Consider the following 12,028-nt stretch of genomic DNA (forward strand, 5'->3'; position numbering starts at 1 on the left):
CTTAGTCACAGTTTGTGGAAATAAAAGATAAAAGATTGAGGCCTGGTGCAAATTCATGCTGCTCACGTAAACACTTATTTTCTTTTATATATTTAAAAATTATATTGAACATGCCCTCATTTTATATTTGCTCTGAATGGTTGGATTGGAAAAATGTAACACAGTTAGAGATTGTTGTTCATATAAAAAGTGTCACTTCCTTGTCTTGGTAGATTTGATATAATGGGCCTGATAACCTTCAATGCAAACATAGATCTTAAATTACATTCAGTTAACATTTAATTTATTTTAAAAACATCTTACCCTGCTACTTCATCTCCTAGAATACCACCAGGAACCAAGAAGAAAGAAAAAAAGCCCTATTAGGAGCTGAGATAGAATGGTTGAAAATTCCACGCAATAAAACTGTAACATTGTATTCAGAGAGGAACCCTCTGGTGATTTATTGTTTGGGCCAAGAGTAGGGAAGACACATTTGTTCAAAAAAGTTGTTTATTATATCCTCAGTCAAAGAAACCTTTAAACTTATATGTAAAATTATGGTGAATTACCCCCATACACAAGAAAAGTATCAGCTTTGCTAAAAAATAAATCAACATTGCTATATATATCACATTTTTTAAATGATTACAAATATGCTATATTACTTCCTTGACAAAAAATAATGTTATACCTTAGACTATGCTATACCAGTATAAGGTTCTCTACTGGCACTTATTTCAAAGTGAGGTATTGTAAATATGAGGATGCAGTCTCATATTTACACTGTGCATTCCTTAAGCATTTTCCCGGTATATATACTGATAAATATATAATATACAGAATTTTCATTTAAAAGTGTCTGATTACATTGAAATTGACACAGCTAAAGTTATCTCAGATCATTTCTTAAAACAATACCAACAAAAAGTTTGAAAGTTAAAGACCTAGAAATCCATCAAACAATGAAAAAAATGCTATTTTGTTATTTTAATCGTGTCACCTTTTTATCTAGTTTCTTCAGTGGTATTCACTTTGGAATTTTTGGAAATTTATTGTATCTGATTCTTCACTTAGAAATAAAAGGAATTTGTGTTTAAGAGATAGATCAGTATGATTTCCTTCTGTTTTCTGCTTTTGAATTAGAAATCCTTAAAGAATTGAAGTGCCGTAATAGATTTCAAAGCTTATGCCTGGATCTAGATTTTTTTTTCTCTTTATAGAGTACCTATAATAAATAAATCCTACAACATATCTGTGGTATTGTATATGTTCATTAACACTAATTCATAACTATTTATTAAGTTCAAATCACATATCAAATCACACATCTTCACAATACTGTAGCATAGCTCAAAATAAATTTGCATTTAGGGATCAAGCTGGGGAGAACAATGAACTATTCTCTTTGTTCAAATATTTTAATATATTTACTACTGACCCTTAAAGATCCAAGCATGTTATAAAACAATAATCTATATAATAGACTCAAGTTAAACTAATAGAAATAACAGAATTAATTGTAATTGTAATGGCAAGGCACTATAGCCTCCGCTCTAAATTATAAACTAAAGCAAACACTTATTAAAATGATCTTTTGAGAGAGAGCAAGATGCAAATGTTCTAAATGTATTCTAGATTACTTAATGCAAATTGCCTCTCTATATTAGCTTAAGTGAATGAAGTCTAGGTTGTATGTCTTTGGATACCATAGATTTAACTCTTGTAAATCAATTAGCATTTGAGAGTCAAGACTGTAATATGTTATGCAAATTTCAAATACAACTATTTTTAATTCATTTTTTCCCTTATTTATTTCTCATGACCAAAATAGATTTCAGAAATAAGTGCTATCTAATTTCATAAGCTTTGAGTATGGCTTAAACTTCATGTCAATTATGATTTTTTTATTTCTCTTTAAATTATCATACATGTAAATATCATGCCAAGGAATTCACGAAAATTTCCCAGCCACAGTTTTGCAGAGCATCCAAGTATACAGAAATTAAATCCAGCATTGGGTAAATTTATGAATTGACTGCAAATCTGTATAACATTTCAGGGGGGTAGGTAAAATGAAATATATTCAAGAGTTGGGTCAGTTTTTTCTAGATAAAAAAAATATCAGATTAGAGAAATGAACAGAAAAAAGCATCCTTGTTATATGAAGCGAGTTAGTTCAGGGCAAGATAAAATGAATAGAATGTTTGTTAAGTGAACCTGAATGGAAGGAAGAGGGTTAATTGAATTAGAAGGACGTGTAGCCAGAATAGAATATGAATATCAGTCTGGGATATCGCCTAGGCAGACCACTCATACTGCTGGCACATGGGACAAGTGGGTATTAAACACACATATGGTATCTTCCGTAGTCGAGTGGACAACTTTGCCCCAGAGGAAAAACGACTTTGGTAACTGATTTCAGAATAACATGGTTATTCTGATCATCAGTTACCAAAGAATAGATAGTCAAAGAACGGCGGAGGAATAAAAGTAAGGGCATATTGAAATGGGTTTCAGTATGGCGTCATATGGAGACTGAGGAGTGGAGAAGCCCTCTTTGTGATTTGCATCAAAAGCATCATTGTCAAAGTTAAAGATAGAAGTCTCAGAGGACTGTGGGGACCTAAAGACCGAAATGAAGAGATTTGCCAGGAGGCTGCCCATTCATATGCTTTTCAATATCGCGGTAAGAGTGTTTTCTGTGAAGAGCGGTAGGAACTGTGAAGGATGAGAAAAAGATTGAGTTTCTGGAGAGTCCAGCATTGCGGTTCAGAGTTGCTTCTTTTGGTAATTTTATGCAGATAATACACCTATTTTTAAGGGACTCACAGCTGTCATGTTTTCAATTTTAATCCAGTGGTCAATTTGTCCTGTTCTACCAATCTACATGGGTTTGCATTCTGCCTTTGAAGAGTGGTTCAGAGTGTACTTTATAAACTTGGGTAAAAGGGTTTGGATCCAATTATCGTAGATAGAGTTTTTGTTTCCCCTGAAGAGTTTCAGAACAGCCCAGATCAGTTCAGAAGGGCTGTTGTTTATAATCCCAGTTTTTGAATTTCAAACTTTGAGAGCAAGGGATTTTCCACGACAGTAGATTTATTGGAAGAAGCAAATCATGTTTTGGAAAGAAGCTGCCTGGGATTTCTCACCATTTCTAACCCAAATGAGTTGCAACTTCAGGAAAACATTCAATTCCATCCAAATCACTTAAACAAATATTTGTTGAGCAACTCCTTTCACAGAGCAATGATGGGCTCAACTTGATTAAGCTATTATTTTTTTAGATGATAAGGCCACAGGTTTTTACTTTTAGGAAGTACAACAGATTACTCCTATTTGATAATCATGCATAGTTTTTAGTGGTATAGCTATGGAGATATTACAGAAAAAAATACCCATACAATATAAATAGACAAAATCATGCCAGTAGAATTTAAGTATTGAGGACGTATATACTTCATTTCCTTCATCTCTACTTATATGTTAAATTGTATACTGTATAACATTTTGCCCATTTTTGTATTAAGGAGGAAGTGACTGGTGGAATAATTGCAGTTTAATATTTCCTTGGTAGTTCTTTGTATATGTTTAGTGCCTCCTTTTGAGGTCAAGAGACTAATTAGAGATAAAAAGCAAAGTCAGATCACTCTGTTATTTCAGAGTAAAACTAATATTTTAATCTTAAATTATAGACTGGCAGTGGAAAATGAAAGAATGCCATGTGGCTATTTATATCTTGTTTAATAGCTCTGGCTTTATATTGCTTTTATGGCTTCTATGTCTTTATTGTTAATCTAGCAGTAAAGGCCATAGGATGCAGTGATTTAGTGCGATGCTGTGATTTAGCACAGCAGTTCTGCAGCCAGAGGCTCTGAGTTCAAATCTCAATCCGTCCTTTACAGTCTCTTGGCCTTGGGAAAGTACCTTAATCTCTCTGTGCTCATTTCCCTCTTTGTAAAATGGAGACTGTATTTGTAAGCATAAAAGGAAAATCATATATAATATACACTCACATACAGGTGCATATATTTATTATGTACTGATATATATTGCAATGCATATATAATATTATATATTATATAATCACTTTAGAATGAGCACCTGACACATAGCAAGCACAATATAGATTTTTTTTTATTATTAGCAATAACAAAAATAATCATTGTTAATGTTGAATGTACCAGGCACCAAACTCTGTATGTCATACACATTACATGGAAATCATTGAAGTAGTTGTTCCTGTGTGAGACTAGAGGAAAAAAAGACTTAGAGTATTTGAGAAACTTGCTCCAGGTCATAAACTTGTCATTACCAAAGCCAGGATGTAAACCCAGCTACCTCCACAATAAAACACACCATTTAACCATTACCTTGGACTTGTTGTTTTGGGTTCATGTCAATAATTATTTCATGTACTTTTTTTCTATAATAATAGTAACAATAGTAAAATCGCTTTATTTCAAATACAACACCAAGATAATTAGAAGACCAAATATTTTATAAAATACTTCCTAATCATTTTATGAATATTCAGACAATTGTGAATATATTACAAATGGATAAAATTGTATAAAAATATGCTATTAATTCCATTATATGTCATTATATATTGAAGGTAAATTATTGGAAAAGAAGCAAAAAATAATAGCTTTATAAATATAACCTGAAATTATGTTCTACAAATTCAGTTTGTGTATCTTTCCAAAATTACAAGTTTCAAGGATAGATGTTTTAACATATTTCATTAGTATCATAATATTTAGCACTTTAGTCTGTGGTATGCATTAAAACACTATCAAATAATTTTTGACCATTCAAACTACTTCTGGGTGAATCGAGTGCATTGGTATTACAGTTGCCAGAAAAGTGAAATGTAGGATCCAAGTTTTTTTTTTTTTTTTTTTTTTTTTAGCATTTTGAATAAAATGCTCAAAAAATATAAAATAAAGCAATGCTGTTCACCAGGAATTGTAAGGAAAAGTAAAAGGCCAGTGTATCAAGAAGGTATTACCGTGCGCCTTCTAGTGGCTGATGTGGAAACTGCCTTTGGACTTTACAGCGTGAAAGGTGTGGGGGGGTGGGAAATTTGTGGTCCTCTCAGCTTTTCACACTTCTTGGGGAATTGACGGTCAACATTATTATCTCAAGGTGCAATCAATTGAAGTAGAAGAATGAGGTGGTAATTTTTTCCTTCAGTAATCAATGCTTAAGAAAACATGCTAAGAAGGAATTTCAGATCCCATGATTGATCTGAGGAGCCTTATTAATGGTATTTTCAAAGTCAGGTAAGCCCCACACTGAAGCAAAGCATGCTGCTGGAGAAGCACTGGCTTAGAGCAGCTTCAACTAGAACTTTCACTCCTATTTTTCTTGGAGAGAAAGATTGCCTGAGGCACTAAGCAGGTTAGAGAGAGGGCTAAGAAGAGACTCAGGTTGAAAAGCATATATGTGGAAAATAATAAAGATTTAAGAAGAAGGGTATAAACCAATGTTAAAGTGAACTTATTATTTTGAGAAGGAATTCTATTTTTTATGGTAACTGTGATACCCACCTCCCACCCTAACCCTCCCCCTGAAAAAAAAGCAAAAGCTCTTCTCATGTTCTATTGAAGTTGTTGTTTTTATAATTTCATAACCTTTGAGGGTGTGTTTTTAAGACAATCGTTTTTATCAAGCAGTGAAGAGAAATACCCTGTATATTGGTTTTTACTATTAATCAAACTTTAAACATGAGCATATAGTAGTTTGCAGTTGGAGAAAAAGTAAACTTAAAAATTCAATATGGTATTGTACCTTTTAGATAACATAATATTCCTTATAATGGTTGACAATTATTTCCCAATTTTATTTTAAAAATATGTAGTTCAATAAATTGTCCTCTTCTGTTACAGGTCTTGTGTATCTTAGAAGCTTTTGGACATGCCAAGACAACTCTTAATGATTTGTCCAGTTGCTTCATAAAATATTTTGAACTACAGTTCTGTGAGAGGAAAAAGTACTTAACTGGAGGTAAGTGTAGAATTAACTGAAAACAAGTTCTCATGTAGCACCACCAGAGGGCAGAGAAACACTGACAAAAATATGGGAATGTCAGTAAAACAAATCTTCACTTTCTCTCATATTTTAAATAGGCACACTATGGAGAGAAAATAAATAGAAAACAAAGGCATACCTGTTTGTGAGGAGGGTGAGAGAGTGAGAGATATCAAGTTATGAGTTTTAAACTTATTGTGAATTGAAAAATGTTTTGATATTTAGGGTTAACCTCTAAAGATTGTCGTCTATATCAAAGTGAGCCAAACAAAAACCACAATTTGCTGAAGTGAACCATGCTTGCTGAACCTAGAAATTGACTCAAATCTCAGTTTAAATGAATTCTAATTTCAGTATGCAATTTCCTCACATAAAACATATTGAGATCTATTTTAAATAGAACTGAATCCATATTTTAAATGAATTAAAACAAATCAAAATATCAAAATAATCACCAAACAAAACTCACATGAATCCATTTCTCACTTGATTTGAAAACTTAATGTGCACTTTATGGAAACTCCTTATTTCAAATTCAACTAATTAGAATTCACATAGGATTCTATATCTTTCTGATCAATAGCTTATCCAAGCAAATTAATGACATAAAGGCATTATAGGTAGAATGTCTAATGTACTTGGAGGAATATACTATTTTAGAAAGTTTTATAGCAGCTGTCAGTACATCAACATATGCTAATTACAAATGGTTTTTGAAAGGGCTCAATTTTATTTGTCTTTTGTCAAGTTATCCCGTCTTCCCCTCAGCAAATTAAAGTTAATTATGACTATAATCTAGAAACAAATAAGGTGTACTCTGCAAGGAGTTTTTGCCAAAATCATATATTTTTCTAAATGAAATTTGATTTTTAAAACATGCATGAAAAGGGTGAGAAAAAAATTTAGATGTTGAAATTAGAGGCTTCAATTCTGATAAGAAAGTTTTTTTTTTTTCAAATCCATGATGTGATTTGGTATCATTTGGGAGCTTGTTAGAAATGCAGGATCTCAGGTCCCCACACCAGACCTCTTAACTGAGACTCTGATTTTAACAAGATTCCCAGCTGGTTCACATGTCTTCACATTTGCGAAATCCTATTCTAGCCCAACATCAGGTAAAACAGGCATCTGGCATTTGTGGACAATTGGTACAGCAAAGGAATGGTTCACTTGATGTGTCCCTAGCATTCCTTTTTTTCCCCCTGGATTCTATGTTCATTGTACTAAGATGAGAATGCAATAACTGACTTCTGAAGACGTTATCCGTTTACTAATTTTGTTTTCATTTTTACTTTGAGTTAGAGTTTAACCTACATTTCTTCTCTTCTTCGGGAATATTGATTGAGAAAATAATTATATACACGTATAAAAAAGAACTGGAAAATGCTACAGTAAACGCTAACTTCCCTAGCATTGTGTTCATCAGCAATCTCTATTAACATACAGCCCCACCATCTTCAGCATAATCAAATCCACTCTTACAGGCAACATACTGTGACACACTGAAAATAAATATTCAGGAAGATGAACCTGAAATATTTCAAGATCCTGAAATGCTATCTGAATCATTAAGGAACCATTAACATAAACTCAGTATAATTTCAGCATTGTGTATAACTCAGGGTATTCTTCCCTTATGAAAACAGCAAGTTTTAGGCAGGCTCCACTTTTCTCCATGTTGCACATGACTTTTCTATTCATTCTGTTCTCCTAATTAACACCCTTAATTCAGTTCCTGTCGCCTACATTGTTTGTTTAGTAGTTTCATGCTGTGTTCTTTAAAAAAATCTGTCCAAATTATTTGGTGATTATTTTTATGGTATTTTTAATGAAGAGTGATACAACTGCTAAAAAGAAAAAAAAGCCAGTGCTATTTTAGACTGCATTAATAGAAATGTAATGCCTCCAGTATGAATGGTAAGACCCTGTTGGGCTGTGATGGGACCAGACTAGGGAATTCTGTTCTTTATTTCCTGTATTTAAGGAAAACAATAAAGGAATGTGTTCCTAGAACGTTTATCGGGAGAGTAAAAGTTCACACACTGTATCCTTTGAATACGTATCAAGGAAACAAAAAATGTTTACTGAAAAAGGAAAGACTCGGGAAGCTTCTTCATATATCATAGGTGATTCACTTGGAAAAAGCCTTGATTGCAGAGATTTATTTCACACACAGTAGAGAACTGGAAGGCATTCAGAGAAGAGACAGCTTGATTTCAGAGAAAAGACATCGTCACTTAATTGCAATAATTTTCTGTCTTAACTTTGTCACGATTGCAATGTACTGCCTCATGCAACGATAGATATGTCCAAATAGGATGAAAGAACAGACTCCCAGAAGTTTAAATTTATTCCTACTTTGTATACGACACTTGGATTATATGTTGAAACCTGCTGTCTCACTCTCAATTTTCTCCAAATCCAACTATGAAGTGCTCTGTTAGCTTGCTTGATTTGATGTTCGGATAGCTTGTAGAGAGAAATGATAGCATTTACTCCTCTTTTGGTTGCTTTTAGCATGAATAAACAGAGGCAATAGCATGAGAGTAAGGTGAAACCTAATGTATCAGCCTTTGCTTTTCAAAATTATATTCAGTTTAATAAAGGGCATCGTCATCACTCTTCCCCTGCCTCCCCAAATCAGGCATTAAGCACTTTAAGAAGCTTTATGTCAATGGGATGTTTTGAATAACAATCCTGCTAAAAGGATACTTTTTTGAAAGAAAAATTAAAGAGATGTCAATGTAAGGTACTTTACAGAACTTTTACAGAGAACTGAGTCATCCATCTCATTCTCAAAAAAGCCTTCTGAATTTTTAAGTGTTCACTAAAATAGTTACATTGGAGTACCTCAAATTAAGCCAAATAAATGTAGATAACAGGTTGATTTTATAATTTCCGGTGGTCTAAATTTCTGTAAATTATCAAGTTTATGGAATGGTTGTTTTATTGGGCAAGGATTATTATCTTACTTATTTCAAGTTACTAAAGAGATCGATAGATAAAAGCATATTGGTTTTTGCTTTTATCATTTAATTCCAGATCTTTCTTTAATCAAGGATGCAGTGCCAAACTATAACATAGAAAACATGAGACTCAGTTTTATAAAACATAATCTAAGTATACATTGAAGAAAAAAGTGAGGATTGTTTCTTATTTTTCAGAATATTTGATTAATACACAATATTCTATTCTGGCTTCCAGGCCAGTATTTTTACTCATCTGATTATTTATTTAACCATATAATCATTTTGGGCTTCCAGATGTTTATTTAACAGCATCCTTTGGTATTAAGTGACAAAAAAAAACTTTATAATCACAACACAGATATGTTTATAGAAGATTAATATATAAACATAAGGAAAATTTTGCCAATCATTTGTTTTTACTCATACAGTAACTGTCATTTGATATTTAATGTAATTTACTGACATCATTTCAATCCCTAATGATTCATATTCTCCATGTCAAGAGTGCAAAGAGGTTTATGTATCATAACCTACAAAGTCACTTATAGAATTAATGGCAGAATGTAAGTTTCCAGTTATTGATTTTATGCCCAAGACTATACTCTGTCTTTTAAGGGAACAAAAATATAGAATCGTCAATTCGCTTTAGTAGATATGCAAACTATGGGCATAATATACAAAGCAGCATCGTAACAGAACAGCCATAAATAGGTGAAATAGAATAATACATTCCCTCAGTCTTTTCCTCAGCTAATCACTTTATTGTATAGAAATCTTCAAAAGTATGTGACCTTCTCAGTTGGCTCTTTAGTATTTTAATTTGCTGAGAAGTCATCCTGCTTTTCAGGAACTACAAATTAAGTCACAGAGTAATCTTCATATGGGTGACATGGTGTAATGGAAAGGGGACTTCTGTCTTGAATCTCAGCCTGGCAATTGATTTGTTTGACCCTGGAAAATTACTTATTTTCGTTTCCCTGCTATGATATTGAAAGATTGGGCTTCATGCTCTCGTATGTTCCTTTCAGCATCATTTCATTCAATTGGAAATAAATTACTTTTGAAGTTTATCCTTCCTTACTCTTGTAACAGAAACTTAAATGGTTTAGCTAGCTCCTCCTATAGAGGAAAGGCTAAGTGCTGAAAAAAGTGATTTTGAGCCTCAAAGCACATTATTATAAAGCTCTTCATTTAACTAAGATGGGCTATGAGTAGATCAGAGTTCTTATTTTATCCCAAATCTCACTTGACAACTAGATTTTCAGAATTGAAACATTCCATTGGCCCAAGGTAAATCGTAACTTCTACACAGATATTTTTTCAAGTAATAAAGTGATCTCTTCTTCTGGGATATTTATTATTCCAGAATGTTGTTCAGTAAAAACTGAATGAAGAACTTTTAGAAGTTCACCATATCCCAGGAAAACAGTGTTTTACTGTCAGTACAGTGAGCTTAGGGCAGCATATGGTCTCTGTGGTAGTTAGGTTCAGATGCCAACTTGGCCAGGTGAAGGCACCTAGTTCTGTTGCTGTGGACATGAGCCGATGGTATGTGAACCTCATCTGTTGCTGATTACATCTGCAGTCAGCTAGGAGGTGTGCCTGCTGTAATGAATGATGTTTGATTTAAATGGCTGGTGCTTAAATGAAAGAGCACAACATAGCACAACCCAAGCAGCTCAGCCTGCCTCCTCTCAGTACTCGCAGCTCAGCCCAGACCTTTGGAGATACAGAAAGGAGTCACCCCATGGAAAGTTGTTGGAACCCAGAGGCCTGGAGAGAAGGCCAGCAGAGATCACCCTGTGCCTTCCCACATAAGAAAGAACCTCAGATGAAAGTTAGCTGCCTTTCCTCTGAAGAACTAACGAAATAAATCCCCTTTTATTAAAAGCCAATCCATCTCTGGTGTGTTGCATTTTGGCAGCTAGCAAACTGGAACAGTCTTTCGGTGGTATTTTTCCTTTCTTGCACTTTCCTATAAAGTACACTTGTTAAGAACTGATAGAAATTAAGAGTTGATAAGGACATGCTTGTAGTGTGCCTAGAATATGTAGAGTGCCAATCCATCCGTATCATCAGTGTTTTCAGCTTGGTCAAAAGAAAAGTGTTTGTGTGATTCTAGGTTACTTGGTCCCCTATAAAGTGAATAAGAGCACAGTTTGTAGAGCTAAAATACCTGGGTCTGAGTACTGGCTCTATTCCTTTCGAGCTCTATGTCCTATGAAGAGTCATTTGACTCTTCTATGCCTCATTTTCCTCTTCAGTATACTGGCACAGTCGTTGCCCCTTACTCTCAGGTTCTTATGAATACTGAATATGTTACCATTGTTTTTTAAATCATTCAACAACTTCTTTTACTTTTATTGTCATGTCAAAGCTTGGCATCTCCATGTCTCATCATTTGGAGAGCAACTTTTCTCGAACCCTGAAAAATGCCTCTATAACGGAGATTATGACAGGTATTTACAAAGAATATGAGTACCAAGACTAGTTGGGAATTCTTATGTTTTTTCCTACCTGTTTAATTGTGCAGTGATACAGTCTTAATAATAAAAAGTTAAGCTGGAAATTTGGAAAGTATCAGGCATCTAATATGAAGAATGTCAGCTAGAATTTCAAAAACTTTGAAAGCTTTTTCTCTGAAGTTTTGGAGACTAAACTATACTTTTTCTCAGTGTTGCAAAAAATACCAACCTACTTTGCCTGTCTTGTAGTTTGATAATTTATAACAGTATAAACAAATATTAATCACATTTTTTAATCCATTCAGACTCTCCCAGGATTTCACACTGAGATGAGTCACTGTAAAAGTGTTCAAGTGTGCTGGCTCATTCGTGATTAGTTCCAATTCCATCACTTCCAATACTTTTTACTTTCCTCTCAAAAAAAAAAAAAAAAAACAGCTTGCCTAGAAGTTCAAGAAATAGGCTTTCTCAGAGGAATATTGCCAGAATCTGGCTTGAAGCTCAGTGGTATCCTATGAATTTTTTTTTGGGGGGGGGGGGGTATGGGCAGGTACTGGGAATGGAACCCGGGTCTCTGTC

The 12,028-nt window shown here is 33.7% G+C and overlaps 1 protein-coding gene across 8 annotated transcripts in view; it reads left to right on the forward strand.

The window, feature by feature from the left end:
* The window catches only part of MYO16 (myosin XVI), a 717,568-nt gene that overhangs the window by 392,064 nt on the left and 313,476 nt on the right, over positions 1–12,028 (forward strand). For all 8 annotated transcript variants that reach the window (XM_077158660.1, XM_077158661.1, XM_077158656.1 and 5 more), the window contains one exon: positions 5,874–5,991. In XM_077158660.1, coding sequence (XP_077014775.1) covers positions 5,874–5,991 — 118 coding nt within the window. The remainder of the gene's footprint in view (positions 1–5,873; positions 5,992–12,028) is intronic.

This window comes from Tamandua tetradactyla, chromosome 4 (assembly GCF_023851605.1).
Source record: "Tamandua tetradactyla isolate mTamTet1 chromosome 4, mTamTet1.pri, whole genome shotgun sequence".
NCBI classification, from domain to species: domain Eukaryota; kingdom Metazoa; phylum Chordata; class Mammalia; order Pilosa; family Myrmecophagidae; genus Tamandua; species Tamandua tetradactyla.